Source organism: Neolamprologus multifasciatus, chromosome 22 (genome assembly GCF_963576455.1).
Source record: "Neolamprologus multifasciatus chromosome 22, fNeoMul1.2, whole genome shotgun sequence".
NCBI classification, from domain to species: domain Eukaryota; kingdom Metazoa; phylum Chordata; class Actinopteri; order Cichliformes; family Cichlidae; genus Neolamprologus; species Neolamprologus multifasciatus.
In genome coordinates, this window is record NC_140459.1 from 34435033 (window position 1) to 34461435 (window position 26403).

At 40.3% G+C, this 26403-nt stretch overlaps 3 protein-coding genes and 2 long non-coding RNA genes across 6 annotated transcripts in view; 3 read left to right on the top strand and 2 right to left on the bottom strand.

Annotated features, from left to right (window-relative positions):
- The window catches only part of LOC146493880 (neoverrucotoxin subunit alpha-like), a 90687-nt gene that overhangs the window by 34876 nt on the left and 29408 nt on the right, over positions 1-26403 (top strand). The gene's annotated exons all lie outside the window — the stretch shown is intronic.
- On the top strand, positions 6564-9241 carry LOC146493883 (uncharacterized). The gene is made up of 2 exons (XR_014872131.1): positions 6564-8351; positions 8877-9241. It is a non-coding gene; the product is annotated as an uncharacterized LOC146493883 (long non-coding RNA).
- LOC146493884 (uncharacterized) lies at positions 8786-12640 on the bottom strand. Of its 2 annotated transcripts, XM_085149733.1 has the most exons (4): positions 11451-12640; positions 11217-11304; positions 10226-11113; positions 8786-9785 (listed from the first exon to the last, which is right to left on the bottom strand). In XM_085149733.1, exons 2-3 carry the CDS (start codon positions 11286-11288, stop codon positions 10736-10738), a joined length of 450 nt encoding a protein of 149 aa, XP_085005859.1. In that variant the 5' UTR covers positions 11289-11304; positions 11451-12640; the 3' UTR covers positions 8786-9785; positions 10226-10735. The 2 variants fall into 2 exon arrangements, with proteins under 2 accessions (XP_085005859.1, XP_085005858.1); XM_085149732.1 differs by lacking the exon at positions 11451-12640 and having other exon boundaries at positions 11217-11347.
- On the top strand, positions 13894-18323 carry LOC146493885 (uncharacterized). The gene is made up of 2 exons (XR_014872132.1): positions 13894-16375; positions 17734-18323. It is a non-coding gene; the product is annotated as an uncharacterized LOC146493885 (long non-coding RNA).
- Positions 19446-25288, bottom strand: LOC146493886 (cytochrome P450 2J2-like). Its single transcript, XM_085149711.1, has 9 exons — positions 23148-25288; positions 22519-22681; positions 22067-22220; positions 21804-21960; positions 21544-21720; positions 21080-21221; positions 20428-20615; positions 20182-20323; positions 19446-20093 (listed from the first exon to the last, which is right to left on the bottom strand). Exons 1-9 carry the CDS (start codon positions 23328-23330, stop codon positions 19918-19920), a joined length of 1482 nt encoding a protein of 493 aa, XP_085005837.1. The 5' UTR covers positions 23331-25288; the 3' UTR covers positions 19446-19917.

The following is a 26403-nucleotide window of genomic DNA, read 5'->3' on the forward strand; positions in this document are numbered from 1 at the left end:
ATCAAAACAATTCACAAAAAATTTACAATTGTGACCATACACTTGTGGGCGTCACACCTGCACTACTACACTGACAGAGAGAAGATTCTGCGATTGTCCAGGGAAAAAGGCCAAATGTGCGACACTAGTGATGGGATTTCCGGCTCTTTTTAGAGAACCGGCTCCTTCGGCTCGGCTCACTAAAAAGAGCCGGGTCCTTCGGCTCCGAACGTGTACGTGTTTTGTCTTTAGGGGCCACCGTAAATATACTTTTATTTATTCACTCCACATAAAATGTAATAAATAAATCATATAATACAAAAACCAACTATTCACATTTTAGCTTTTAACTATTTACATTTTCAGCTTTTTCCTTTTAAACAAATTTAAAGTGAAACAACACAAAACACTGCAAACCACAACACAATTAAATATAAATTAAAATATGAAAAAAAAAGAAGATGCATATTCTCTGTCATATGGACCTGCATGAATAAACTTTCCGAATCCTTTATCATCTGCAACTGAAAATAGTTGTGGATGATTACTATACCTTTATAATGTGACGTTGTTTTGTTCGCGACTGACACATCGCTAGCCGACACCGGTGTTTTAGCAAAGCGGCTGATGTGGAGTGAAGCCACGTTAATGACAACGTGTACAACCATTGGAGATGTGAGCAGGACAGACGGAACAACTGACGGAGAAAGTGTGGACTTTATACCAGTTTTTAAATTGTGTTGATCGGCCAGTAAAACCAGAATTATGATAAAATATCTGCAATGTTTGTTTTTCTTCCTGAATACTGTCGTTGTTTATATTTACTGCAGGAAGAAACGGTGAAAACGGCGTTTTATAAGGAAAACGCTCGAAAGCCTGTGAGCAAAAACAAAACCAAAAACAACCCCGCCTTTCCTATTGGTCGAAAAATGTACCATGTGGACCAATCAAAGAATGATATGGCAACATGGCATTTAGTTGTTTAGGACGGGGGAAGTTTTAGGAGTGACGGCGTGTTTGAGATGTGAGAGATTTGCGACGTTTAGCACAAATCTTGTGTAGTTAGTGTGTAGTTAGTGTGTAGTTAGTGTGTAGTTAGTGTGCAGTTAGTGTGCAGTTAGTGTGCAGTTAGTGTGCAGTTAGTGTGTAGTTAGTGTGCAGTTAGTGTGTAGTTAGTGTGTAGTTAGTGTGTAGTTAGTGTGTAGTTAGTGTGCAGTTAGTGTGCAGTTAGTGTGCAGTTAGTATGTAGTTAGTGTGTAGTTAGTGTGTAGTTAGTGTGCAGTTAGTGTGCAGTTAGTGTGCAGTTAGTGTGTAGTTAGTGTGTAGTTAGTGTGCAGTTAGTGTGTAGTTAGTGTGTAGTTAGTGTGTAGTTAGTGTGTAGTTAGTGTGCAGTTAGTGTGCAGTTAGTGTGCAGTTAGTATGTAGTTAGTGTGTAGTTAGTGTGTAGTTAGTGTGCAGTTAGTGTGCAGTTAGTGTGCAGTTAGTGTGTAGTTAGTGTGCAGTTAGTGTGTAGTTAGTGTGTAGTTAGTGTGTAGTTAGTGTGCAGTTAGTGTGTAGTTAGTGTGTAGTTAGTGTGCAGTTAGTGTGTAGTTAGTGTGTAGTTAGTGTGCAGTTAGTGTGCAGTTAGTTTGTAGTTAGTGTGCAGTTAGTGTGCAGTTAGTGTGCAGTTAGTGTGCAGTTAGTGTGAAGTTAGTGTGTAGTTAGTGTGCAGTTAGTGTGCAGTTAGTGTGTAGTTAGTGTGTAGTTAGTGTGTAGTTAGTGTGCAGTTAGTGTGTAGTTAGTGTGTAGTTAGTGTGCAGTTAGTGTGTAGTTAGTGTGTAGTTAGTGTGTAGTTAGTGTGCAGTTAGTGTGCAGTTAGTGTGTAGTTAGTGTGTAGTTAGTGTGCAGTTAGTGTGCAGTTAGTGTGTAGTTAGTGTGTAGTTAGTGTGCAGTTAGTGTGTAGTTAGTGTGTAATTAGTGTGTAGTTAGTGTGCAGTTAGTGTGCAGTTAGTGTGCAGTTAGTGTGTAGTTAGTGTGCAGTTAGTGTGCAGTTAGTGTGTAGTTAGTGTGTAGTTAGTGTGCAGTTAGTGTGTAGTTAGTGTGTAGTTAGTGTGCAGTTAGTGTGCAGTTAGTGTGTAGTTAGTGTGCAGTTAGTGTGTAGTTAGTGTGTAGTTAGTGTGTAGTTAGTGTGCAGTTAGTGTGTAGTTAGTGTGTAGTTAGTGTGCAGTTAGTGTGCAGTTAGTGTGTAGTTAGTGTGTAGTTAGTGTGCAGTTAGTGTGCAGTTAGTGTGTAGTTAGTGTGTAGTTAGTGTGTAGTTAGTGTGTAGTTAGTGTGCAGTTAGTGTGCAGTTAGTGTGCAGTTAGTGTGTAGTTAGTGTGCAGTTAGTGTGCAGTTAGTGTGTAGTTAGTGTGTAGTTAGTGTGCAGTTAGTGTGCAGTTAGTGTGTAGTTAGTGTGCAGTTAGTGTGTAGTTAGTGTGCAGTTAGTTTGTAGTTAGTGTGCAGTTAGTGTGCAGTTAGTGTGCAGTTAGTGTGTAGTTAGTGTGCAGTTAGTTTGTAGTTAGTGTGCAGTTAGTGTGTAATTAGTGTGTAGTTAGTGTGCAGTTAGTGTGCAGTTAGTGTGCAGTTAGTGTGTAGTTAGTGTGTAGTTAGTGTGCAGTTAGTGTGTAGTTAGTGTGTAATTAGTGTGTAGTTAGTGTGCAGTTAGTGTGTAGTTAGTGTGCAGTTAGTGTGTAGTTAGTGTGTAGTTAGTGTGTAGTTAGTGTGCAGTTAGTGTGTAGTTAGTGTGTAATTAGTGTGTAGTTAGTGTGCAGTTAGTGTGTAGTTAGTGTGTAATTAGTGTGTAGTTAGTGTGCAGTTAGTGTGTAGTTAGTGTGCAGTTAGTGTGCAGTTAGTGTGCAGTTAGTGTGTAGTTAGTGTGCAGTTAGTGTGTAGTTAGTGTGCAGTTAGTTTGTAGTTAGTGTGCAGTTAGTGTGTAATTAGTGTGTAGTTAGTGTGCAGTTAGTGTGTAGTTAGTGTGCAGTTAGTGTGTAGTTAGTGTGCAGTTAGTGTGCAGTTAGTGTGTAGTTAGTGTGTAGTTAGTGTGCAGTTAGTGTGTAGTTAGTGTGCAGTTAGTGTGTAGTTAGTGTGTAATTAGTGTGTAGTTAGTGTGCAGTTAGTGTGTAGTTAGTGTGCAGTTAGTGTGCAGTTAGTGTGCAGTTAGTGTGCAGTTAGTGTGCAGTTAGTGTGTAGTTAGTGTGTAGTTAGTGTGCAGTTAGTGTGCAGTTAGTGTGCAGTTAGTATGTAGTTAGTGTGTAGTTAGTGTGCAGTTAGTGTGCAGTTAGTGTGCAGTTAGTGTGTAGTTAGTGTGTAGTTAGTGTGCAGTTAGTGTGTAGTTAGTGTGCAGTTAGTGTGTAGTTAGTGTGCAGTTAGTGTGCAGTTAGTGTGTAGTTAGTGTGTAGTTAGTGTGCAGTTAGTGTGTAGTTAGTGTGCAGTTAGTGTGTAGTTAGTGTGTAGTTAGTGTGCAGTTAGTGTGTAGTTAGTGTGCAGTTAGTGTGTAGTTAGTGTGTAGTTAGTGTGTAGTTAGTGTGCAGTTAGTGTGTAGTTAGTGTGTAGTTAGTGTGCAGTTAGTGTGTAGTTAGTGTGCAGTTAGTGTGCAGTTAGTGTGCAGTTAGTGTGCAGTTAGTGTGCAGTTAGTGTGTAGTTAGTGTGTAGTTAGTGTGCAGTTAGTGTGTAGTTAGTGTGCAGTTAGTGTGTAGTTAGTGTGTAGTTAGTGTGCAGTTAGTGTGTAGTTAGTGTGCAGTTAGTGTGCAGTTAGTGTGTAGTTAGTGTGTAGTCAGTGTGTAGTTAGTGTGCAGTTAGTGTGCAGTTAGTGTGTAGTTAGTGTGCAGTTAGTGTGTAGTTAGTGTGTAGTTAGTGTGCAGTTAGTGTGCAGTTAGTATGCAGTTAGTGTGTAGTTAGTGTGCAGTTAGTATGCAGTTAGTGTGTAGTTAGTGTGCAGTTAGTTTGTAGTTAGTGTGCAGTTAGTGTGTAATTAGTGTGTAGTTAGTGTGCAGTTAGTGTGTAGTTAGTGTGCAGTTAGTGTGTAGTTAGTGTGCAGTTAGTGTGTAGTTAGTGTGCAGTTAGTGTGTAGTTAGTGTGTAATTAGTGTGTAGTTAGTGTGCAGTTAGTGTGCAGTTAGTGTGCAGTTAGTGTGCAGTTAGTGTGTAGTTAGTGTGCAGTTAGTGTGCAGTTAGTGTGCAGTTAGTATGTAGTTAGTGTGTAGTTAGTGTGCAGTTAGTGTGCAGTTAGTGTGCAGTTAGTGTGTAGTTAGTGTGTAGTTAGTGTGCAGTTAGTGTGTAGTTAGTGTGCAGTTAGTGTGTAGTTAGTGTGCAGTTAGTGTGCAGTTAGTGTGTAGTTAGTGTGTAGTTAGTGTGCAGTTAGTGTGTAGTTAGTGTGCAGTTAGTGTGTAGTTAGTGTGTAGTTAGTGTGCAGTTAGTGTGTAGTTAGTGTGCAGTTAGTGTGTAGTTAGTGTGTAGTTAGTGTGTAGTTAGTGTGCAGTTAGTGTGTAGTTAGTGTGTAGTTAGTGTGCAGTTAGTGTGCAGTTAGTGTGCAGTTAGTGTGCAGTTAGTGTGCAGTTAGTGTGCAGTTAGTGTGTAGTTAGTGTGTAGTTAGTGTGCAGTTAGTGTGTAGTTAGTGTGCAGTTAGTGTGTAGTTAGTGTGTAGTTAGTGTGCAGTTAGTGTGTAGTTAGTGTGCAGTTAGTGTGCAGTTAGTGTGTAGTTAGTGTGTAGTTAGTGTGCAGTTAGTGTGCAGTTAGTGTGTAGTTAGTGTGCAGTTAGTGTGCAGTTAGTGTGTAGTTAGTGTGTAGTCAGTGTGTAGTTAGTGTGCAGTTAGTGTGCAGTTAGTGTGTAGTTAGTGTGCAGTTAGTGTGTAGTTAGTGTGTAGTTAGTGTGCAGTTAGTGTGCAGTTAGTGTATAGTTAGTGTGTAGTTAGTGTGTAGTTAGTGTGCAGTTAGTGTGCAGTTAGTGTGCAGTTAGTGTGTAGTTAGTGTGCAGTTAGTGTGCAGTTAGTGTGTAGTTAGTGTGTAGTCAGTGTGTAGTTAGTGTGCAGTTAGTGTGCAGTTAGTGTGTAGTTAGTGTGCAGTTAGTGTGTAGTTAGTGTGTAGTTAGTGTGCAGTTAGTGTGCAGTTAGTGTGTAGTTAGTGTGCAGTTAGTGTGCAGTTAGTGTGTAGTTAGTGTGCAGTTAGTGTGTAGTTAGTGTGCAGTTAGTGTGTAGTTAGTGTGTAGTTAGTGTGCAGTTAGTGTGCAGTTAGTGTGTAGTTAGTGTGCAGTTAGTGTGCAGTTAGTGTGTAGTTAGTGTGCAGTTAGTGTGTAGTTAGTGTGCAGTTAGTGTGCAGTTAGTGTGTAGTTAGTGTGTAGTTAGTGTGCAGTTAGTGTGCAGTTAGTGTGTAGTTAGTGTGCAGTTAGTGTGCAGTTAGTGTGCAGTTAGTGTGCAGTTAGTGTGTAGTTAGTGTGTAGTTAGTGTGGAGTTAGTGTGTAGTTAGTGTGCAGTTAGTGTGCAGTTAGTGTGTAGTTAGTGTGCAGTTAGTGTGTAGTTAGTGTGCAGTTAGTGTGGAGTTAGTGTGTAGTTAGTGTGGAGTTAGTGTGTAGTTAGTGTGCAGTTAGTGTGCAGTTAGTGTGCAGTTAGTGTGTAGTTAGTGTGCAGTTAGTGTGCAGTTAGTGTGCAGTTAGTGTGCAGTTAGTGTGCAGTTAGTGTGCAGTTAGTGTGCAGTTAGTGTGCAGTTAGTGTGCAGTTAGTGTGCAGTTAGTGTGCAGTTAGTGTGTAGTTAGTGTGTAGTTAGTGTGCAGTTAGTGTGTAGTTAGTGTGCAGTTAGTGTGCAGTTAGTGTGCAGTTAGTGTGTAGTTAGTGTGCAGTTAGTGTGCAGTTAGTGTGTAGTTAGTGTGTAGTTAGTGTGCAGTTAGTGTGCAGTTAGTGTGCAGTTAGTGTGCAGTTAGTGTGTAGTTAGTGTGCAGTTAGTGTGTAGTTAGTGTGTAGTTAGTGTGCAGTTAGTGTGCAGTTAGTGTGTAGTTAGTGTGTAGTTAGTGTGCAGTTAGTGTGCAGTTAGTGTGTAGTTAGTGTGTAGTTAGTGTGTAGTTAGTGTGTAGTTAGTGTGCAGTTAGTGTGTAGTGTAGTCAATAGTTTTGTTGTGTGTCAGAACAATGAGGCGACTGCTGAGTGTTACAGGTGTTACAGCAGTGACACATCTGCTGCTGTCAGGCCTGCAGGTATCAGGCTGTTGTTCTCCTTCATCTCATAGTGACAGAAATTATTTTTTGGAGTGGCACAAATAATTTGTGTGGCATCAGATTTGATGCAGAACAGCTGATTGTTCTGTAAATAGTTTGAAATGTTTGTTTAAAAAAACGCCTTGGCTGCATTTTTAGGTAAACAGCTGCAAAACTTTGTTGTTTGCCAAACTCAGTTACTTTTTTGAAGAAGTAACTATATAATTAATTTCCCAACATTGGTCATTATTTACTGTATTTGCAGACAGAGTTACAGACTCTCTCCCAGACCACAGACTCATAATACAAGTCAGAGCTTTGAAAAAAAAAAAAGAAAAAAGAAAGAAAGAAAGTTGTGTTTTCAAAAGTTATTTTTATATACTTTGATAAGCTACAGTGCTGCACCGGTTGATGGATTGTCAGAGCATTACAGCTACCGAGGAGCCTCGGAGTGATACGTACTGTCCTTCAACGTAATATTACCGTATTGTGTATAAGGACCATAAATGGCACCTGTTAAGAGACATGGTTACGAAGAGGATTTCAAACTCAATGCTGTCAGTCACACAGTAGAAGTTGGGAACAGAGCAGCTGTGAAATCTGTCTTTGTTATTATGCTCAGCGTCTTTTAGTTTACATTTTGACTGCTCAATTGTGAGCTTTTTGTTATGCACAAAAACAACATTGTTTTCTTTTATTTATGGAGCATTATTATTTAATAAATGCTCATAATTTATTTTTGAGTAAATTTTATGTACATCTATGCTCTGTTTGACTAAGAACTCTCTTTTTGTTCTTACTTTATGGCTTTAAAAAAAACATCGAGATATATATCTTATATCGCCGTCCAGGTAAAAAATATCGAGATATGAATTTTGGGTCATATCGCCCAGCCCTAGTTCAAAATATACTTCATTTTACTCAAATCATTCATGAAACTCCACATCAGAGTAAAAATAAATACAGACCATGAAGAATGAATCTCCAGGCAGATTGTCAGCTGAGCTGATCTTCTTTGCTTGGACCAGATATTCAAACTTTATATTTTGTACTTTGGAAGGTGGACAAATGTGCTGTATATGCCATTCACTTGTTAAAACCATCCTGTAGTCTTTAGGTTTTGTATTGTTTAAACTATTTTAAGTTTGTATGTTTAGATTATATTTGAACTCAAACAGAGTTGAAAATGTTTTATTAATCGGTGCATTTTTCTTCATAGCCGAGCAACATTTGATGATCATTTTTCTACTGCATCCAGTTAACAAATGTAGCTTCGTCTTGTATAAAAATGTGAGTCAAGAGTCAAATGGCTTTATTGTGATTTCAACCACATACAGTGGTACAGAACACAGTGAGAAAAGACGGCGTAAATCAACACAGGACGACAGAAAGTGCACGTGTGCAACACCAGAAAGAACAGAACGATGTTGCACACAACAGTGCAACAGGAAAGTGCAATAATGACAGCGGGTTGTGCAAAAGGTACTTGAGGTAATGAAATGTATGAAGGTACATAAGGTACATGTGTGTGTGTGTGTGTGTGTGTGTGTGTGTGTGTGTGTGTGTGTGTGTGTTCAGGAGTCTGACGGCCTGTTTTGTAGTCTGGCCTGAATGCCTCTTGCCAGAAGGCAGCAGGTGAAGCCTTAAATGGTTTAAGTCAAGTCAACTAATTGAGGTTAAGAAAGCATACAGCGATTGACTGTAGAAAACATGGACAACGTGACAGCTCCCCAAAAATGAAGCCAAAATGTATCTATCGCCACCTGGTGTCTGGCTGCAGTATAGGTCATAAACCCCGCCTCCTCCATGTTAGCGGATGGGACTGGGGTCAGACTAAAAATTAAATTAAATTAAATTAATTCTCCTCAGATAATTTTTTTCCAAGATTCTTTCTTTTGTTTTCTATAGTTCTCATCACGCTGATTGATGTTCAAGGGCTCTTGATGTTAAATTGGGGTGATACGTCATCATAAGAGCTTTGACTGACAGCTGCAGTCACGGAGAAACTTGCGTATCTCTGTTCGGGAATAGCAGATAGAGCGTAGGCTCTGAGAGGAGGACCAGCGTTTACGCTACGAAAACACGACCGAGTGTTTTAACCTGACAGCCTGAGGTGTTCTTCAGTAAACTGGACTACCCGACAGAAGGACCCGAGGCCCCGCTGCACTTTTTCGGTAAGTTAAACGTGTTTGTAAGCTAATCCGTAACTACCGTCCTTAGCTAGCTCCTGAGACCTAGCTAGCTAAAATGAGCACTCGGCTGTCAGGGTTCGTTTAGCTGTGCAGGTGAATGAATTTACTAAAGAAATCAAGAGAAACGCCCCGGGCTGCTCAGTCACTAATTACTGTTACTGTACTTTTATTACAAGTATTATACTGTAAAAACAACAGGCTGCACCCTGCTGCAGCTCCTGTGCAGAGCTGAATATTAAATATGTGCAAACAACAGCATGTTTTCAGTCTCTTGCCACATCTGTAAAGACAGTAACAATTTATTTTTTAAAAGCTTGTACTTTAGTAACTCCTCATTAATCAGGAACTATGGATTAAAGTACTGTAGTGTACTGTAATACTGAAAATAATGTAAGAGAAGAACTTCAGATCCTGAGTGTGTGAGGACAGAAGAATCAGCTTTATTTCAATTTTGAGGGATAAAATTTATATCTGAGTTTGATGGTTCTGTTGTCTTTGTGATTACAGGAGCTGCCCTCAGATTCAGACCTCAGCACCACCCAGTGACAGCAGACAGATCATCCAACATGTTCACATGTTAACTGCAAAATGAACTGATGAAAACAGTACAAAGGTTAAAGTACCACACGTGCTGTAGTGAAAGCTGCAGCTGTTTTATTGATAAAGTTAAAGACAAAAAAACAAAAGGATTAATCACTCATGTAACTGTGTCACTATATATCAGCATTAACAGGACCTCAGTTTGGTGTTTCACAAAGCTGCTGATCTCAGACCTGCACAGCTTCTGTTTTAAACACTTGATGTACTCAGCTGCATGAAGAGCATATGAGATTTTCTCTAACACAATTAAATAAAACCTGATGAAGGTCAAAGGTCGTCACTTGTATGTTGAACTACAAACTTGTCATCTGGAATTTTTTCACAGTTTTTTTACACATAGTGTGTTATTTACCATAAAGTGATTCAGAGTTATTCATACCAGAGTAACCAGAGAGGATCACATATTTTTAAATATATAACTTTCTACAGGACTGAATATAATATCTTTATGTAAAAGTCTGGAGCCTCTGGGGAGTATCTGAGTATTTATAACATTACACAAACCAAAGGTCTCATCACAGTGTTGATGAAATGCTGGGTTTATCCATCTCCTGGGGCGGGCCTACGGAGGAGTGCTGAAGATTTCCCTGTGAGGGAGCTGCTGGTGAAGATCATGAGTCCTGCTTGATCAATGCCATGAGCTTCAGTCTTCCTGGTGTTTCTTAAATGATGCCTCTTACAGCGGGTCAACAGAACTTATGGCACAGGACAGCTGTGATGAAAGAAAGGGAAGAAGTTTCTCCAAACCTCTGGACCCAGAAACCCAGCTTGGTCCTGATGGTCTCCCTCACTAGTTTCTCTCCAGGGTGAATGTAGCTGTTGATATAATATGGACTCTATTATTAAATGAAAAGAACAAATTAGACTACACTACTGAAACGTTCTGCTGATGTTTTTAAAGTCTCCATGTTACCAGGCTGTAGAGATTTAAACAGTTTTAGATCCATTACACTCACAGTCTTATGTTAAAATCTCAAAGGACAGCATTATATTTTTGATATTAACAGTAACTCTGGGCCTCTGTAGAGTGTGCAGCTGATCTCATCGCTGTCTAAAAATGGATAAAAAAAAACACAAGTGTTGAAGACTATTAAGAGTAGCAGGTGTGTAGCATCGCTAACTAGCTAGCAACAAGCCTCCAACACAGTGCGTATGCTAGCGGCTAATCTAACTAACGAATTAACAACAGAGTGATTTTAGAACTATAAGATGATGAGCTGTGTGTCTTTTTATAACAGTGACATGGTTGTATTTACCTTAATTAAACGAGTCGTCAGTCGCGGTAAACCAGCAAAAAAAACTCGAGCAGCCGGGCTACGTAAAAAGTGTAGGGGGGCGTGTTTGCGGTCACGTCCAGCGGGTGTGTGGGCGGGAGCGTTACACAGTCGCTCCACCTCAAGTCACTACTGCGCAGACTCTGGCTCCAAATTTGCAAGATGGCAGCCTCCACAAGCGGGTATTTTGGATTCATTTTTGCACAATGGTAGGAGGCGGGGTCACGTCGTCCATGTTTTCTACAGTCAATGAGTTACACATATATTGTGACGTCGTATGCAGTATGACTGACTGCTCCAAACACAGTTGGAGTGTAACAAAATTTTGTTTATTCACAGGACTTTGTACATTCTGTTCATTTTCCACATTTGTTCAACAATTCAAATAAAAAGTGCAACTTGTATTAACAGAACTTAAATTATTTTGTCCACATTTCACATATCCTGCACAAACATAAATATGGGACCTGTAGGTGTCCTATTCACACTACCTCACTCATTTTGTTTTTCCACAACCTTCTCCAGTAGAGTTATGATCCTGTCCATTCGCTCGGCACGTCTGTCTTCAATCTCCCTCTGTAGCCTCATGTCCTCTTTTATCAATTCCAGGACTTCATCCTCCCTGTCCCTCTTCCTCTTTTCTGGTCGTGCGTCCAGCTGTGCCTCATCCTCCTGCCGTTCCACATCCTGCCCTTGGGTGCCCACTGCTGTACTGGGCCCTGGAGTGTCCTCTTGGATGGAGGCAATCAGGACTGGAGGCCTGGTAGACGGCCTCTGTCCTAGGACCTCATCCATTGGGACAAACCAGGGCCAGGTGGCAGCAGTGGTCTTCCCACTCACCCCCTCACCTGTTGCGGGATACTTGCAATCCTTCATGCAGAGGGGATCAAAGTGGCAGTTCACCGCAACAGCAACAGTACAGGTTCACATGTTGGGGTTCATATGATTTATATTCCAATGGTACTGCACATACTTTGTATTTTTTCTTTAGGTTGTCCCATTTTTTTCCCGCCTGCAACGGGGTGATTTGGCCCGCCAGCCCCATCTGCTCCAGGATTGCCCTGGTAGACGGAATATGACAGGACATGTCAATGATGTTAATCCTTGCACAGGATCCTCAGCAATTTGTGCCAACTGCGAACTACAAGGCAGGACAGGCACTCTCCAATATGCCCAACAGATTTATGCATGCATACTGTTGCTATACCTCCAACCCGCAGCGGGTGAGTTCCTGGCACCAGTGAACAGGTGTTCGTTTTCACCCCGGAGTTTGATGAGCTCAGCCGTCTCCTCCTTACTCCCTGGAATGTGACGGGACAGTGGAGTACATTTTATAACATGTTACACTTGATGGGTTTAGATTTTATTATTGTCATTTGTATTAGGAAATATTTAACCATATATGCTTAGAGGTGTATAATCGATTGTGTAGTGATAGGATGTGTGATCTTTAGCAGTCTGCAAAGGCTTGGTGTGCATTCCAGAGTGTTCTGGCATTCACACCTACATCCTGGGAGCATGGGAAGAGGTCGTACCTTCTCTTATTGTTTTATGGTAGGATAAACGTGTCTATATCTGTTTTAGTCTAAGTGCCTTTTGTTTAGATGGACTGCTGGACTTCCAGACCAGCAGGTTTAGGGAAGTCTTTATGGGGTCACACTCTGACCACACACACACACACACAGTATTCTTTGTTCACATGTATACCTATGTAAGATGTTATATGTTAATGACCCTATGCATATTCATGTAACCACAATAAAGGAGTGCTATGGGGAACCTGGCTGAGAGGCTGACGGAGGTCAAGTGGTGGAACGACACTTGGCTCCAGGCAGGTCTCCCTCATGCATGAGTAACCCAGAGAACTTTGGTGACTTGTGTCTTGCTTTTTGCTGCGTAGCAAATTGTCCTTAACGTTCCAGCAAATAGGTTTATGCTACAAACCTATCAACACTTCTGTGTTATCATTTTTCTGTTTGCCATCTAGTATAATACGTTTGCACATTCAGCTGTGTGCAGCCTCCCAACTTCACTCTCAACCAAGCCGATTTTCTCAGGAACAAATACAACACTGTCATGGGCCACGCAATAACATTTGTATGTTATTTGGGTGACTTCTGTGACATGTTTAACCTGAGTGGCGACTGTGCGCGGGCGGGTGCGTTGGAACGGAGAACGCTGTTCTCGCCGGCAGGATGGGTTACCGGTAACAGAGGTCTCCGACAACGTGGGCGCACTTGTGCAGATATGTGATGTGTTGCCACATTGTGCAGATATTTGGGGTTTACGCGGCTACATTTTTGTGCTTTGTTATCTTCAGATTTTTGTTGGTGACCCTCACACGGTAATATAACAGACCGGCCAGTTACAACTCAGCGGGACTGTGTATTTACAGTGACCCAACAAAAGGTTTTTGAGAGTTACACTGCTAGCAATCGAAGATTTATATTAATTCGACAAACTAAACTCATTCTGTACTGTACAGCAGCGGTCTCCAACCTGTTTTGCACCACTGTCCAGTTTAATGTCAGACAATATTTTCACGGAGCGGCCTTTAAGGTGTCGCAGATAAATACAACAAAATAAAATGATACAGATGTAAGGCAGTGACTGGAATAGGTCACAGGGTGTCGCTGTTGAGCTGAATATACATTGTAAATTTTAGCAATTTTGACCATTTGTCCTCTGCAGGACACCGTAGTTCAGATTTCTCGTTCGCGGGCGACATCTTGGTTCAGTGTTTACTGTGATTTGCAAAGGTAAGTGTAGCAGATTTCAAATGGTCGACTGCGTTGTGACGACAGACACAGACTGGCTGGAAACTGGATTTATTTCTAAAAGACAAAGTGCAGCAGCAAAATCAGTGTCACACAGCAATAGCAGGCCTCTCCTCATTCCAGTGTGGAATCCATGCCGCTCTGCTTACAATATATAAAAGAAAATACAATCTATCAAAACAACAGCCACTTTAAAATCAAATGTTATAGTGGGGTAAAACAGAGACAAATATGAAGCCACTAATAATAACTTGTAATTTTTAAATCCCCACTAAGATGGATCAAACACACAATACATATTCAAACAACTTTAACTTTTCCCAACATGGCTGAAAATACTATTCAGTGTGCAGCCTCAGGTCATGAACTCATTATACGCATAAAACAAAACCTATACATTTACATACCTAAAAGACAAAGTGCAGCAGCAAAATCAGTGTCACACAACAATAGCAGGCCTCTCCTCATTCCTGTGTAGCACAAGTAAGCAACACATAAACGGATGGTGTAACAGATAAAACGCAGTTCCAATTGCTATTTTCCTCGTTCAAAGCAATCAAAAACACTTTGGGAGCTTTTAGCCATAAGAACTAATACTTAGCAACGACAAATACACCAAATTTAAACGTATAATTTAGTACAGGGAGAGGAGCTGCAGAAAGTGTGCCTCACCAGTGTGGAATCCATGCCGCTCTGGCTGGGAAACCCCACACATGCAACACGTTTACAAGTGGCGTCACACTGATTAATGCCCCACTTCAACAGTGACACGTGGAACCTTAGTTTTACAAAAATTAAATTTACACAATAAAAAAAAATAAACTATATATAATACAGTTTTGAGAATGTTCACACTCAGTATATTATATCTCAGCTACATAAGCACTGTCAGTGGTGTACTGCATTGGTTTTTTGTTTAAAAATAAGTGTTCCACTGTGCAAAATGGCGGTTTGCTAAGCATATATTTTGTTTATTGAGAGGTTCATGTGCTGTCTGATGAGAGTATGAGCAGTTTGTGTGCATGTTCCATTTTGTAATATCTGCCGCAATTTCGGGCTACATTCCCGCTTGTTAGCAGAGCACTCATTCGGGCAAAGTAATGCAAGATGAAGCATTAGCTTTTCAGCTACAATTTGCTGGTAGTCCAGCTGTGTTAGTTTTGTGTCATACACATTCCTGAGACCGAGGAATTTTGTAAAGACATGATTATTTTTTCTTAATGTGTGTTTTATATATTTGTTGTTGGCTTTTACTATGTTGATAATCACGCAGTGTTTACTGTGATTTGCAAAGGGCCAGCAGCAGAGTTGGAGTGGTGTTTGCCCCAGCATCTGAATAAACGGCGCGGTCCGAGCCACAAATTGAACGCCTGTGTCCGACTGGTCTCTCTACTGTGCACCCCAATCCAACACAAACTTACACAACGCAGAGTCCGGGGTGTAGGGAGGCCCCTGCACTGGTTGGGTTACACAGAGAAAGACAAAAACTGTGGTATTTTGTAAATCACTGTGTGATTGTGTAACTTTATTAGCAGCGTCCTCCTGAAATGCACCAACAACACTGAGAGTAACATCCTCCTCTCTGCTTCTAAATGCTCTCTGGTCGCTATGGTAACGCGTAAATAGTTATTTCAAAATAAGACACACGACCACAACACGAGAAAAGACCCAGGGAACCCGACTTAACGATTAAAAACCCTGAAAACCATACACTTCACACCCGAGCCTCAACTCTTGCGGCGCTGTACCAAACGGGCCCGGGTGTTGGGGACCGCTGCCGTGCAGAAGACACGGCACTAGATTGATTGACAATGGTCTACAGCAATCAGAACGCACAACACAATGTGCTGTTAAAGAAAAAAAAATCAGCGAAACAGCGAGTCCGCGAAAGGTGAACCGCGTTACAGTGAGGGTCCACTGTACAATAATTTCCAGTAGCACTGCTGATATATGAAATGGTGAGTTTTGAGGTTGTCTTCAAACAAGTGCATTGTACTAGAAAATGGTGTTTGAAGGATTACAAATGTAAAAAGTAATGACTATTTTATATTTATGAAACAACTTTATGCAGAAAAAGTAGCAAAGAAACAAAAACAAAAAACAAAAAACATAACACATGGACACTTTTGGCCACAAACAAGCTGAAGGGATGGTGATTTTTTTAATGAACCCAGATTGTTAAAAAAAACAATTAGAATCAAATTTATTTATCAGCAGCATCAATAGTAACAAAAATACAATTTAATTTTCGCTGTCAAAGTCGATTTAACTGAAATGATATGTTTCCGGTTACTGTGGAGGTCGCAATATGGCGCTTTCCGGTGGCTGCAGCCAGATGCTTTTTTTAAAAAAAAATGTTATTAGTAATATTAACATAAAAAGAAAATGCACCATATATTACACATTCAGAGAATAAACATTCCTTACATATTAGCAACTTTCTTACATAGGAAAAAGAAAATATAAAGATGGGGTCACATAATTTAACAGATTATTAACTCACTAAATCAAAATCTTCCACAAAGGAAACAAAAAAAGCAGCTTTTTTCTTTTGAACTAAGGTCAAAGATTTAACCAACAGGTTTAAGTCGTTTTTCCAGTAAGCTAGTGTTGGTTTGGTCTTAAAAAAACGACATTTATGTATAAATTGCTTGCACAAGATTAATAACACATTAACACCATAATTAGCTTTCTTTTCTTTCAAAAACACTCCAAACCAGGGGCGATTTTAGCCCAGTTTTGGAGGTGCTTCAGCACCCCCAAAATAAATCAAAGCACCCCCAAAGATGTCTTACTTTTTTTGGAATTATTTGCTGTTTGTGGGACACACTACTAAAAGTATAAAAAGCATACAGTACTTAATTGAGATGGAACATTTTAACAACAAAAGTATAGATAACCCCTCCCCCCTCCCAAAATGTTTTTTTCCAGCTCGGCTCTCTCCTACTTGCTTTAGCGCCGTTGCTGCCAGAGCGATGGTGGCTGAGACTCAGCGGAGCAGAGGTGGAAGTGCCTGGCTTAAAACAGGACATATTAGCTGCATTTAACTTTCAGTTACTCTTTATATAGTTGGGTAGGAGTCAGACCATGTTTCTTTTTAACTAAAAAACATTACACCAGGTGTGAGGTGTTCCAGGCATGTCCCACCGGGAGGAGGCCCTGGGGCAGACCCAGGACACGCTGGAGAGATTATATCTCTCGGCTGGCCTGGGAACGCCTTGGTGTTCCCCCGGACGAGCTGGAGGAGGTGGCTGGGGAGAGGGAGGTCTGGGCCTCTTTGCTTAGGCTGCTGCCCCCGCGACCCGGCCCCGGATAAAGCGGATGAAGATGGATGGATGGATGGACATTACACCAGGTAACCTGCTGTGTTGAAAATAGGGTTGCCACGATTAGTCGACTAGTCACGATTACGTCGACTATCAAAATCATCGACGACTGATTTAATAGTCGACGCGTCGTTTGAAGCTTTGTAAGATCACAAAAGACGCAGGAACAAGTAGTAGAATTTAAGAGTGTAATAACGGACTGAAACAGAAGATGGCAGCACTGCATGTACAAGGATGCCAGCTGCCGTTAAACCCCGAAGAAGAAGAAGAAGCTGTGTCCCAGAATTCATAGCGCAGCCCAGCTCAGTTTCCAACAATGGCGGCAGCTAGTTAGTTTTAATATTACTCTTATTATTCTTTCTGGGTCACAAAATAAACGTTTAACATATTTTCAGGTGAGAATGTAGCTGTGTAAACCTCAAATATCTGCTCAGTTTATCAAGACACCACATATTTTCAAAAGCGCTCCGATGTTTTCGGAGACGTCTCTTACCCACTAGCTCGATAGCTAGCCGGGGGCTAGGCTAACTAGAGCCGTGAGAACACCGGACTCCCGCTAATCGTTTTCAAACCCACTGCGGTCTTTCGCTACTCAGGTTAAACATGATATATAAGTCACTTAGATAACTTAAAAATGTTATTGTTTGGCTTTTTTTAGTATTTTATTTGTTCCTGAGTAAATCGGTTTGGCTGAGATTAAAGTTATAGTTTTTACACAGCTGAATAAACATCAAGCAGACAGCTGATTATCAGAAGTGTGAGATGCTCGAGAATATACTCCGGTGTCCCGTTATATTTTAGATAACAATGAGTTTATTAAACTTCACCGAAACAATCTGCAAATTTCATTAAAATTTAATAAACTATCATCTTGTCTTTATTTTTAGTTAGCACATACCTTAAACACTTAGAGCTGTAAGCTAATGATAGTTATATGAGAGCAGATGCATGCTGGTGCAATAAGCTGTACGTTTTACATCCAATGGATGATGATCTGATTAGTCGACTAATTGCAAAAATAATCGGTGACTAGTCGACTATCAAAATAATCGTTTGTGGCAGCCCTAGTTGAAAACGTGTTTTCTGACGATGTTTGCTCTGTAGTAAAATTAGCGATATTTGACTGCCCTGTTGATCTCATTGAAATGTATACAGCCTATTTAAAATCTAAAACTTAACATTGTCCGTAGCCTGCTGTTGTTACCACTGTCCTGTTTGAAATGTAATGAGAGAACCTGGTTATTTTGCCATATGTGCCGATATTGAACCCAAGGTACTAACTAGCTAACTGACTGGATGCCCATTAACCTTATAACTCCTGTTGTGTGCGTGTGTGTGTGTGTGTGTGTGTGTGTGTGTGTGTGTGTGTGTGTGTGTGTGTGTACAGATTGTCAGTCCAAAGAGGGAGAGAGGAAAGAGGGGAACATGAGGACAAAGTGCAAGATCAAGAAGTACCAGGTAAGAAAACAGACAGGGAGTACTAACAGGCAAAACAGTAACTGTTTAACTGTCAAAGAAAAAGAAAGACAAACAACTAATACAAACAACTCATACAATCTGGAAGTTGTGTTCTCCCTATATTAAAGCTGCTATACAGAATCTGCAAAACAAACTGGGATGTCAGCCCTGGCACTGCATTACCATATTGAGCTTCAGTCAGAGGAAGTCACGGTTGCCAAAGACTTTATAAAGCTCAAGAGTGAGGCTGGTGCCATTCCAGATATGTTAACATTGTACAATCTTCTGGATAATCAGATCTTCCCCAAACTGAAAACTGTTATTCAGGTTGCCCTAACAAACCCAGTTAGCAGCTGTAGCTGTGAAAGGTCTTTTAGTGTCTTGAGTCAGCTCCATACCTGGCTGAGAAGGACCATGGGTCAAAGCAGACTCCAGCACCTGGCTGTGATGTCAGTTGAGAAAGAGATGCGTGAGAGACTTGACCACCAAAATGTGATAGACAGATTTACCAACCTCAAGGTGAGGCGACATAGGTTAAAAGAAAAGAAAAAATCTGCAGAGCCATAGTAGCATCTGCAGTAAAGATCTTTTCATACATTGTATACATTGTACCAAAGGCCAAGTGTCTCCATTTTCTAATAATATTTTGTATATTTCAAGGACTCTTCTATTTTTGGAGTGTATTTTTTATGTATCTGTATTGTATTATACACACACTTTAGAAGTGAATCTCTGTCCAAAAAATGCACACAGTTTACTTTTTACTCACTATGAGCATCATTCATCATTTTCCCCAGTAATTAAGGTTAGGATATTTTTTTTTTTTATTCCAATCCATTCTTCTTTGGCAGCATTTTAATAACCTTGATCAGATTTGATGGTTTTGTTACAGACTTTTCAAAAAAGTGTTTTGCTATTCTTTCAAAAATGTGGGGATTAAATTGTGTTAAAATGTACAAAACAGTGATGTCGTGTTTTGTGACGAGGACCCAGGCACAGAGAGACTTGATGAATTTAAGAAACTTATGATTTAATAAAGAAATTTGCAGACTTGCATAGAGAGGGTAAAATTATGATGACTGATAATGGAGATGAAGACAACAGACGATGAGGACAGGGAGGAACAGGGGTTTGAATGCACCAAGGAGGCAGTCAGACAGAACTCGGGACAACTGGAGACATTTATGGATGCAGGGACTGACAGAGACGGGGAAGAAGTCTTATTGTGATGAGTAAAGTGTATCTTGCCTGGATGGGCAGCTCTCTGGGTGCACAGCACCCCCAAAGCTCTGATCCTAGAATCGCCCCTGCTGTGATGTATTTGTAACAGAAAATAATTTTACATTTAAAGGAATAAGACTCATTTTAAATTTGCTCAGTAAATTGATTCTGGCAGCCATTTTTAGAATTAATTCTGCTGTGAATTCTTATACTAGATTTGTATTCAGTATTATACAACCACTTATCTATCTGTTGATAGGTTGATAGGTAACATGTAATCTTTTGCAGTCCAGAGAAATTTGTTTTATCATGAAAGGAAATTGCATTTCTAATAGTTGTAAAAAGATGCAAAGTTCACAGAACAGTTTGATTGGCAAAGAATTGTAAAGTCTAATAGATAAAAATAGATAAAAAGGGCAGTTTTATCCACATGTCATCAAACTTTCTTTTTGTTAATTTAATTTCAATACAACATATATTTAAAGAATTTGCCTTATTATAGATAAAGTTAGTATTAGCTAATGGCATTATGTGGCACCTAATTTTCAGTCAGTTGTTATAATGCATGCACATTATTTTTTCAAGGTTGTCTAACCATTATTATGTATTATGTAAGCAAACTTTATTGTTTTATATAGCACTTTTCACAGATAAAACTCAAAGTGCTTCACAGTAAAAGACAAGAAATAAAAGTACAACAACAGTTAGCACTGTGACATGCACATTGTGTCTTACTATGTGAAATGTTCGTAAAATGTTTTACAGAGTATATTTTCACGCTATTGCTTCTTTCCGGGTTTCTAGTATGCTTTTTCTGTATACTGTGATTTGGTGATCCCATAAAGCTTGTGGAGTTTCAGTTTATTCATCTTTGTGTTTGCATGGCATGACCTCAGCGAGGCACTGCCAGCATCCTGAACTCCTCGGGAGAGTAGGTGAAGCCCATCACACCCTCCAAGCTGGGCATTTCTCCAGGAACAGGAGTAAAAGTGAAGCGTTGGAGCAGAGGTGCAAAGAAAAGGAAGAGCTCCATTTTGGCCAGGGGCTCACCGATACACACACGTTTACCTGTGGGAAACAGAAGTATTTATCCTGCTGTTCATTTTGCTATCAAATGTACTCTTAATGGAAACTAAAATACACGCTATAAAATGACCTGCTGAAAATGGCAAGAAGGCATCTCTTCTTCGAAATTTGCCCTCTGAGTCCAAGAAATGTTCAGGATTGAAGACATCTGGAGTCTCCCACTCATTCTTATCAAACAGCACAGATGAAAGTATTGTAGTAATAGCTGTGCCCTGAAATAGTGTTATCAGATGTTGTTATTAGCTATTTATAAATAATTGAAAGACATATGAAATGAACGTTAATTTCTGGCTCAGTCTGGTAAATAATCCCTTACCTTAGGAATGAAGTATCCTCCCAGTGTAGAATCTTTATTGGCCATTTTTGGGAATCCCAATGGCACAATATTTCCAAACCTTTGGGTCTCGTGGATAACAGCATCAGTGTAGGGTAGGTTGGGTCTGTCGGCCAAGGTTGGCAGGCGAGACTGTCCGACCACTCTGTCTATCTCTGCCTGCACTTTCTCTGAAAGGGGAAACAGTAACGACTAAAGCAGACAACTTAATAACCATCATAGTCAGACTGATCTAAAATCTATATTCTTCAGGCTGTTCTCATTTTTCTCGTTTGTGCCTGCCCATCTGTCCCCCCCTCATCCTGCTTGTGACCTAAAATCTCATGACAATACACCAATGGTTTACAATTCTTAAAATGCATTTGACAGACAGAAAAAAGGGAGTTCTCTCCTTTGGAGTTACAGTCAAGGATGCAAAGGCGTATCCATTATGAAAGTGGGCCACCTAGAATTTAACCTGCAAATTCTTCTTGGAGGAGGAAACCATCCTTTATTTGCTTTCAGCTGTTTAAGATTCTCAAGCTTTTTGACCTTCACTTTTTCCTCATGCGATGATAAAGGAGAGTTGAAAGCAGGGATTGAAGATATGCAATCTGGGATGTGAGAAAGGGGGATGGAGTAATAAGTTACCAACCTTGTATTTCTGGGTAGTTCATCATAAATACTAGAGCCCAGCGTAGAGTGGTGGAAGTTGACTCTGTCCCAGCCTCAATCAGATCAAGGGTAGAAACCAGAAGCGTTTCAATATTAAAGCCAGCACGAGGATCCTCTTTTTTCTAATGTAACAGAAAAATACAGACATTATCCACAGTACTTGGTTCATTTAGGTAATTTACTTTATTACCAGTTAATCTCATGATCATAAGGATTGTGTTTTTTGATTAACTGATTCATTTGGGTGGCTGAAGTCTCAGAAACTTTTGAAGGACTTCTTTTGAATCCAAACACAGTGCTGGCACATTACAAATGTGACCTATTAGTGGCCAGTATAGACAATTGTTATGGTTTACATGAACACATGCTTATTGTTTCAATTAATTTTTTAAAAAGTTAACAGAATAGTATTCATATGCGTCACTACAAATGTTTTCGTGTTACCTTCTCCATCTCTGACAGGTATGCATCAGTGAAATCACGAGGGTCATCTGGGTTCCACTCTTCCTGGTGCTTTTCAATTTCTCTGTTCAAGAAAGCCACAATCTCCCTGTAGTTGGCATGGACAGTCTGGTGAGGTCCTGGCAGGTACTTCATCAAGCCAGGAAAGGCATCATACAGCTGGTGAGGATGATAAACTCTTAGTAAAAGACCAACAAGAACATCATAAGCGATCACAACATGGTAGTGTAAACAACGAGTACCTGTGCCTGAGCTGAACCAGCAAGCAGAAGGGCATCATTGTCCAGCTCCAGAATTCTGCGAAAGCTGGGGTCACTGTATTCAAAGCGATGTCCGAAGACCACAGAGAAGATGATGTTACCCACTGCATTTGTCATGATGTCGTGGGGGTTGAATGGTCTACCTGTGAAGATGTCAAATTATACTCAAATCAACAGAAATCCTGCTACAAAAATGATTTCAGTGCAGAGCAATCCCTTGAGTTATGTGAATTCCTGCAGCCTACTTGCCCTGCTCCTCCTTGAAAGCTTCACAAAGGAAGCTGCACTCCACTTCAGTGTACTTCTCCAGTGACTTTTGGCCTTCTCCAAAGTAACGCAGGTGAATGTTGGCAAACTTCCTCTGCTTCTTCCAAAGGTAACCGTTGCTCAGCGCTATACCTATTAGAATACTATATTGAATTACTAACAAGGAAGTCTCTGCATTAATGTACATCTTGTAGGGCACGGGGTAAAATGTTTTTGGACTGTGAGAGGAAACATGGGAGCTAATAAAGCCCATGCAGATACAGGGAGAACATGCACACTTCTTATTTAATGCTATGACAATGATATATTGGTGCTTGTCATTTCCAAAAGGCAAAAATTTAATACAGTTTAAGACTTTGGGAATGAGGTTGGTACACCCAAAAATATATGTGATAGCACATGCTTTCGTGCACGTGTTTTAACTACTCACCAATGCCCTTGAATATAACATGGAAAAGTGGGATGATTGGTCGATCAACAAAGGTGTCCATGTGGCTGACAAGAGCCTCTTTGACCATTTTATATCCTGCAACAAACACCATCCTCTCACTGCCCCTCCTCAAACTGAACACGGGGCCGTACTTCTGAGCCAGCTGCATTTAGAAATAAATCAAGAGAAATGTTTCACATTTGGTATTCCTTTAGAAGACCCAAACTCTTCCACGGAATGCATTTTTATTTTATTCTATGTATTCTCTTTGATATTTGGGCTGAATGGGACCAGATGAATGTAAAAACAAAGAATTACCAGTTTGTTTGTTTTTTTACCTGATTTTTGTTTCTAAGAAAAATGAGAGCCACATATGAGGATATTCGTTTAAAATTTTGATAGAACAGTAGCAGTACAATGTCCTCGTAAGTGGATCTCAGGCCCTTGGAGAGCAAAATTGAGTATTTTGGTCTAAATAACCCAAAATGTGATGTCCACATATGTGGATGCCAGGTCCTAGGAGGTTAAAGTGGAAGTCTTGTTATTATCTGTTGTTATTCATCGTGCACATTATATTGGCCAGCCTACTGTATGTAAACCAAATTGCACTGTAAGGATCTCCTGCTCACCTCATGCATTGTTTTGTAGTCTACTCCAGTGAAGACATTTCCTAGCAGAGGCACAGCCCAGGGTCCTGGTGGAAAGTTGCGAGGCCTCCGGTTTCGTATTATATCACTTAAAATTAACAATACAAAACTGAGCAAAAACCAACTAGTAAAATTCATACAATCGAAGAAAGCTTGAAAAATCATGGTTGAAGTATCAGAAATCCCTCTGCAGGAGAAGCAGTGTGATCCAGCAAAGAGTGCTGTGGTATGTGTGGTGTTATCATCAGGCTGCAGAGTGCTCAGGAAAAAGAGGCCCCAAACATGTTACATAACACAAATGGACTCTTGGGAACTGTCAGAAGCTGGAATTTGAACTGTTTCAGCTGAGTGATGACCAGTGTTGGGACTAACGCGTTATTAAGTAACGCGTTACAGTAACTACGTTACTATTGTGGTAACGAGCACGGTAACTAGTTATTATGCCAAAATCAGGAACGCGTTAGTCGTTACTGGGATTTAGATAGGGTCGTTACTCGTTACTTCGTGTGGTGGTTATCGCGGAGCTTCCACAGATTCTGTAACATTAGCAAGTGGTGGAGGCAGCAGGTGGATGAGGGAAAGGGGACGTAGAAGGAAAAGAGACCCGAGGCGGCCGCCGGTCCAAGTGTGAACTGAACTTCAGGTAAGAAGTTATGACCTGCAGTCTATCTGGGTCAGATATAAACCAAGTTTAGGTGGAGTTTATTTTCGTTGTGCTGACTTTTTCCGTACTGCGTACTAGCTAGCATGACGGAGTTTCTATACAGCTGGGTGGGTGCTATGATGTTACTGATAGTGAACTTTATTTTGTTCATAAGTTATTAGAGTTGCCAACCGTCCCGTCTGGTATTCAGAGAAAATATTACGCGTTTCTTATTGAGGTGAAAAGGAACAGTTTGTCCCGTAATTCAGCTACAATGAAAAAGACACAAAGCTGGAGTTATTCTGTGTCTTTGCTGCACAGCTGCCTCTTCTTCTTTCATTCTCTCCCCTCCCTCTCCCGTTTCTACTTCAATCATGAAAACTGATCAATGATCAGCTGATCGGCTCTCTTGTTTGTTTATCGCCCACTTTGCGCCAGAAAGAGGAAACCAGCAGATGTCACGCTAAACAACAGCAGCACTTTTAAGCTTGATCAGCTGTTGTTAGAATTTATTTAATATTAATTTCTAGTATCAGCTGATGTTTGCTGGAGCCACAGCTGTAAAGCTGCTGGTCATGATGTCGGTTTGGTTATCTGGTGAGAGGGAAACATGAAGATGAAACCAGGAGATGTCCTTACTGAATCATCAGAGCTGAACAGGTGATGGAGAAACAGGTTTACCTTTTAGGTGACATGAATGAGTTGAAGGGAAGTTATGAACTGTTTCTGAGAGACAGATAACCCCAGGATCCTTTTTAGGTAGCTGACAGCTGGTAACTGTGCAGGTGCGGATCTAGCAAAGTTTTGCCAGGGGGGCCAGGTAGGGCATTAACAGGGAGAGGTGGGCACAAAGAAACACTTTTCTTTCTTATTCTCATTTAAAATGTCTAGCTTTTAAAAAATAATTATCTGAATCTTGCGAACAAACGATTCATAGATTGATGCAAATATACCATCAAAACAGTGAACATCACTGTCACAACAGTGTTTGTTTTCATTCAAAGGCTTTATGATTTTTCCTATAATGGTGGGCCAGTCTCTAGTCAAAATGCCCGAGCTGATTTTTTTTCCCAGTCCAGCCCTGTATGCAGCTCATCTGCAGTCTGGTGTTACCTACATCTTCCTATTTAGAAGGCAGAATTTCAGAGTTCTGAGTACAATCAAAAGTACCACGACTGCAGTTTTTGTGTTGGATGTAAAAGGCGCACATGACGCTGTGACGTAGGCTAGAATCATGGCAGCAGTCAATGACGGTCCAGGCGTGGGATTTCTCTCGTGGAAATATGCACATTATCTTTTCCTTTCTATTGGTAGGTGGCACAGTGCACTTGTGGCAAGTAAGCAAGCTAGAAGACTGGCAAAGTTATGGAAGCAACACATTAACAAGAGAATTCTGAGTAAAACCAAAGTTACTTTCCCTAGTAACTAGTTACTTTGAAAGTAACGAGTAACTTGAAGTAACTGAGTTACTTTTGATAGAAGTAACTAGTAATGTAACTAAGTTACTATTTTAAAGTAACTTACCCAACACTGGTGATGACTGTGAGCTTGTGTGTTAAACATAGATGCGTAAAAGCTTTATTATTAGTTTTTTTTTTGGTTTCACAATAACTTATTTTGTGGTGTATTTTCAAAATGCTTCACACTTGAAAAATGTCAGTATTACACAGTTCACAATTATGAAGTGAAAGGTAATGCGGGGGTGGCCATCTGGTAAGATAAACAATTCAGGCAGGAAGTAGTAATGAGGAAAGAGGCAAAACTCTTCCAAAGTTCATTCAGGAACAGCTCAAAGAATACAAAAGCTCTGCTTCAGTGAGTACTGAGACTGAAAACCCAGCAGTGCTCGATGGGGAGTCAACATATGGAGGAAACAGATTAGATGATCCATTAAAGGCTCGATAATTCTCATATGTTGTATTTGTTCTCGTTTCATGTGCACGAGGTTAAATGTCCATGTATAACTCATCACACAAAAATAAAAACAATCATGTACTACACATTTTAGAATCTAAAGGGCAAGAATATAAGATAGGTAAAGCACGGATACAAGTATAATAATCAGTCGAGTGAGGACAGAATTAAAGATATAGTTTTGAAGAAGCAGTACAAGAAAGGCAAGCTAAATATGTCTTTTATAAGTATGCCATCTCAATGACTGTATCTCCACTTTTCAGCATTTTTGTGTTTGACCCCCTCCAGATTTTATATAGAGTTTATGATCCTGCTTCTGGTTTTCTTTGCAGTGCCACATGGAAGAAATTATTCTTTCCCTGTTGAAATTTTTTGTTTTTTGTTGTTTTTTGTTTTGATTCAATTCAATTCAATTTATTTATATAGCGCCAAATCACAACAAAAGTCACCTCAATGTGCTTTATATTGTACAGTAGATACAGAGAAAAACCCAACAATCATATGACCCCCTATGAGCAGCACTTTGGCGACAGTGGGAAGGAAAAACTCCCTTTTAACAGAAAGAAACCTCCAGCAGAACCAGGCTCAGGGAGGGGCGGGGCCATCTACTGTGATTGGTTGGGGTGAGAGAAGGAAGACAGGATAAAGACATGCTGTGGAAAAGAGACAGAGATTAATGAG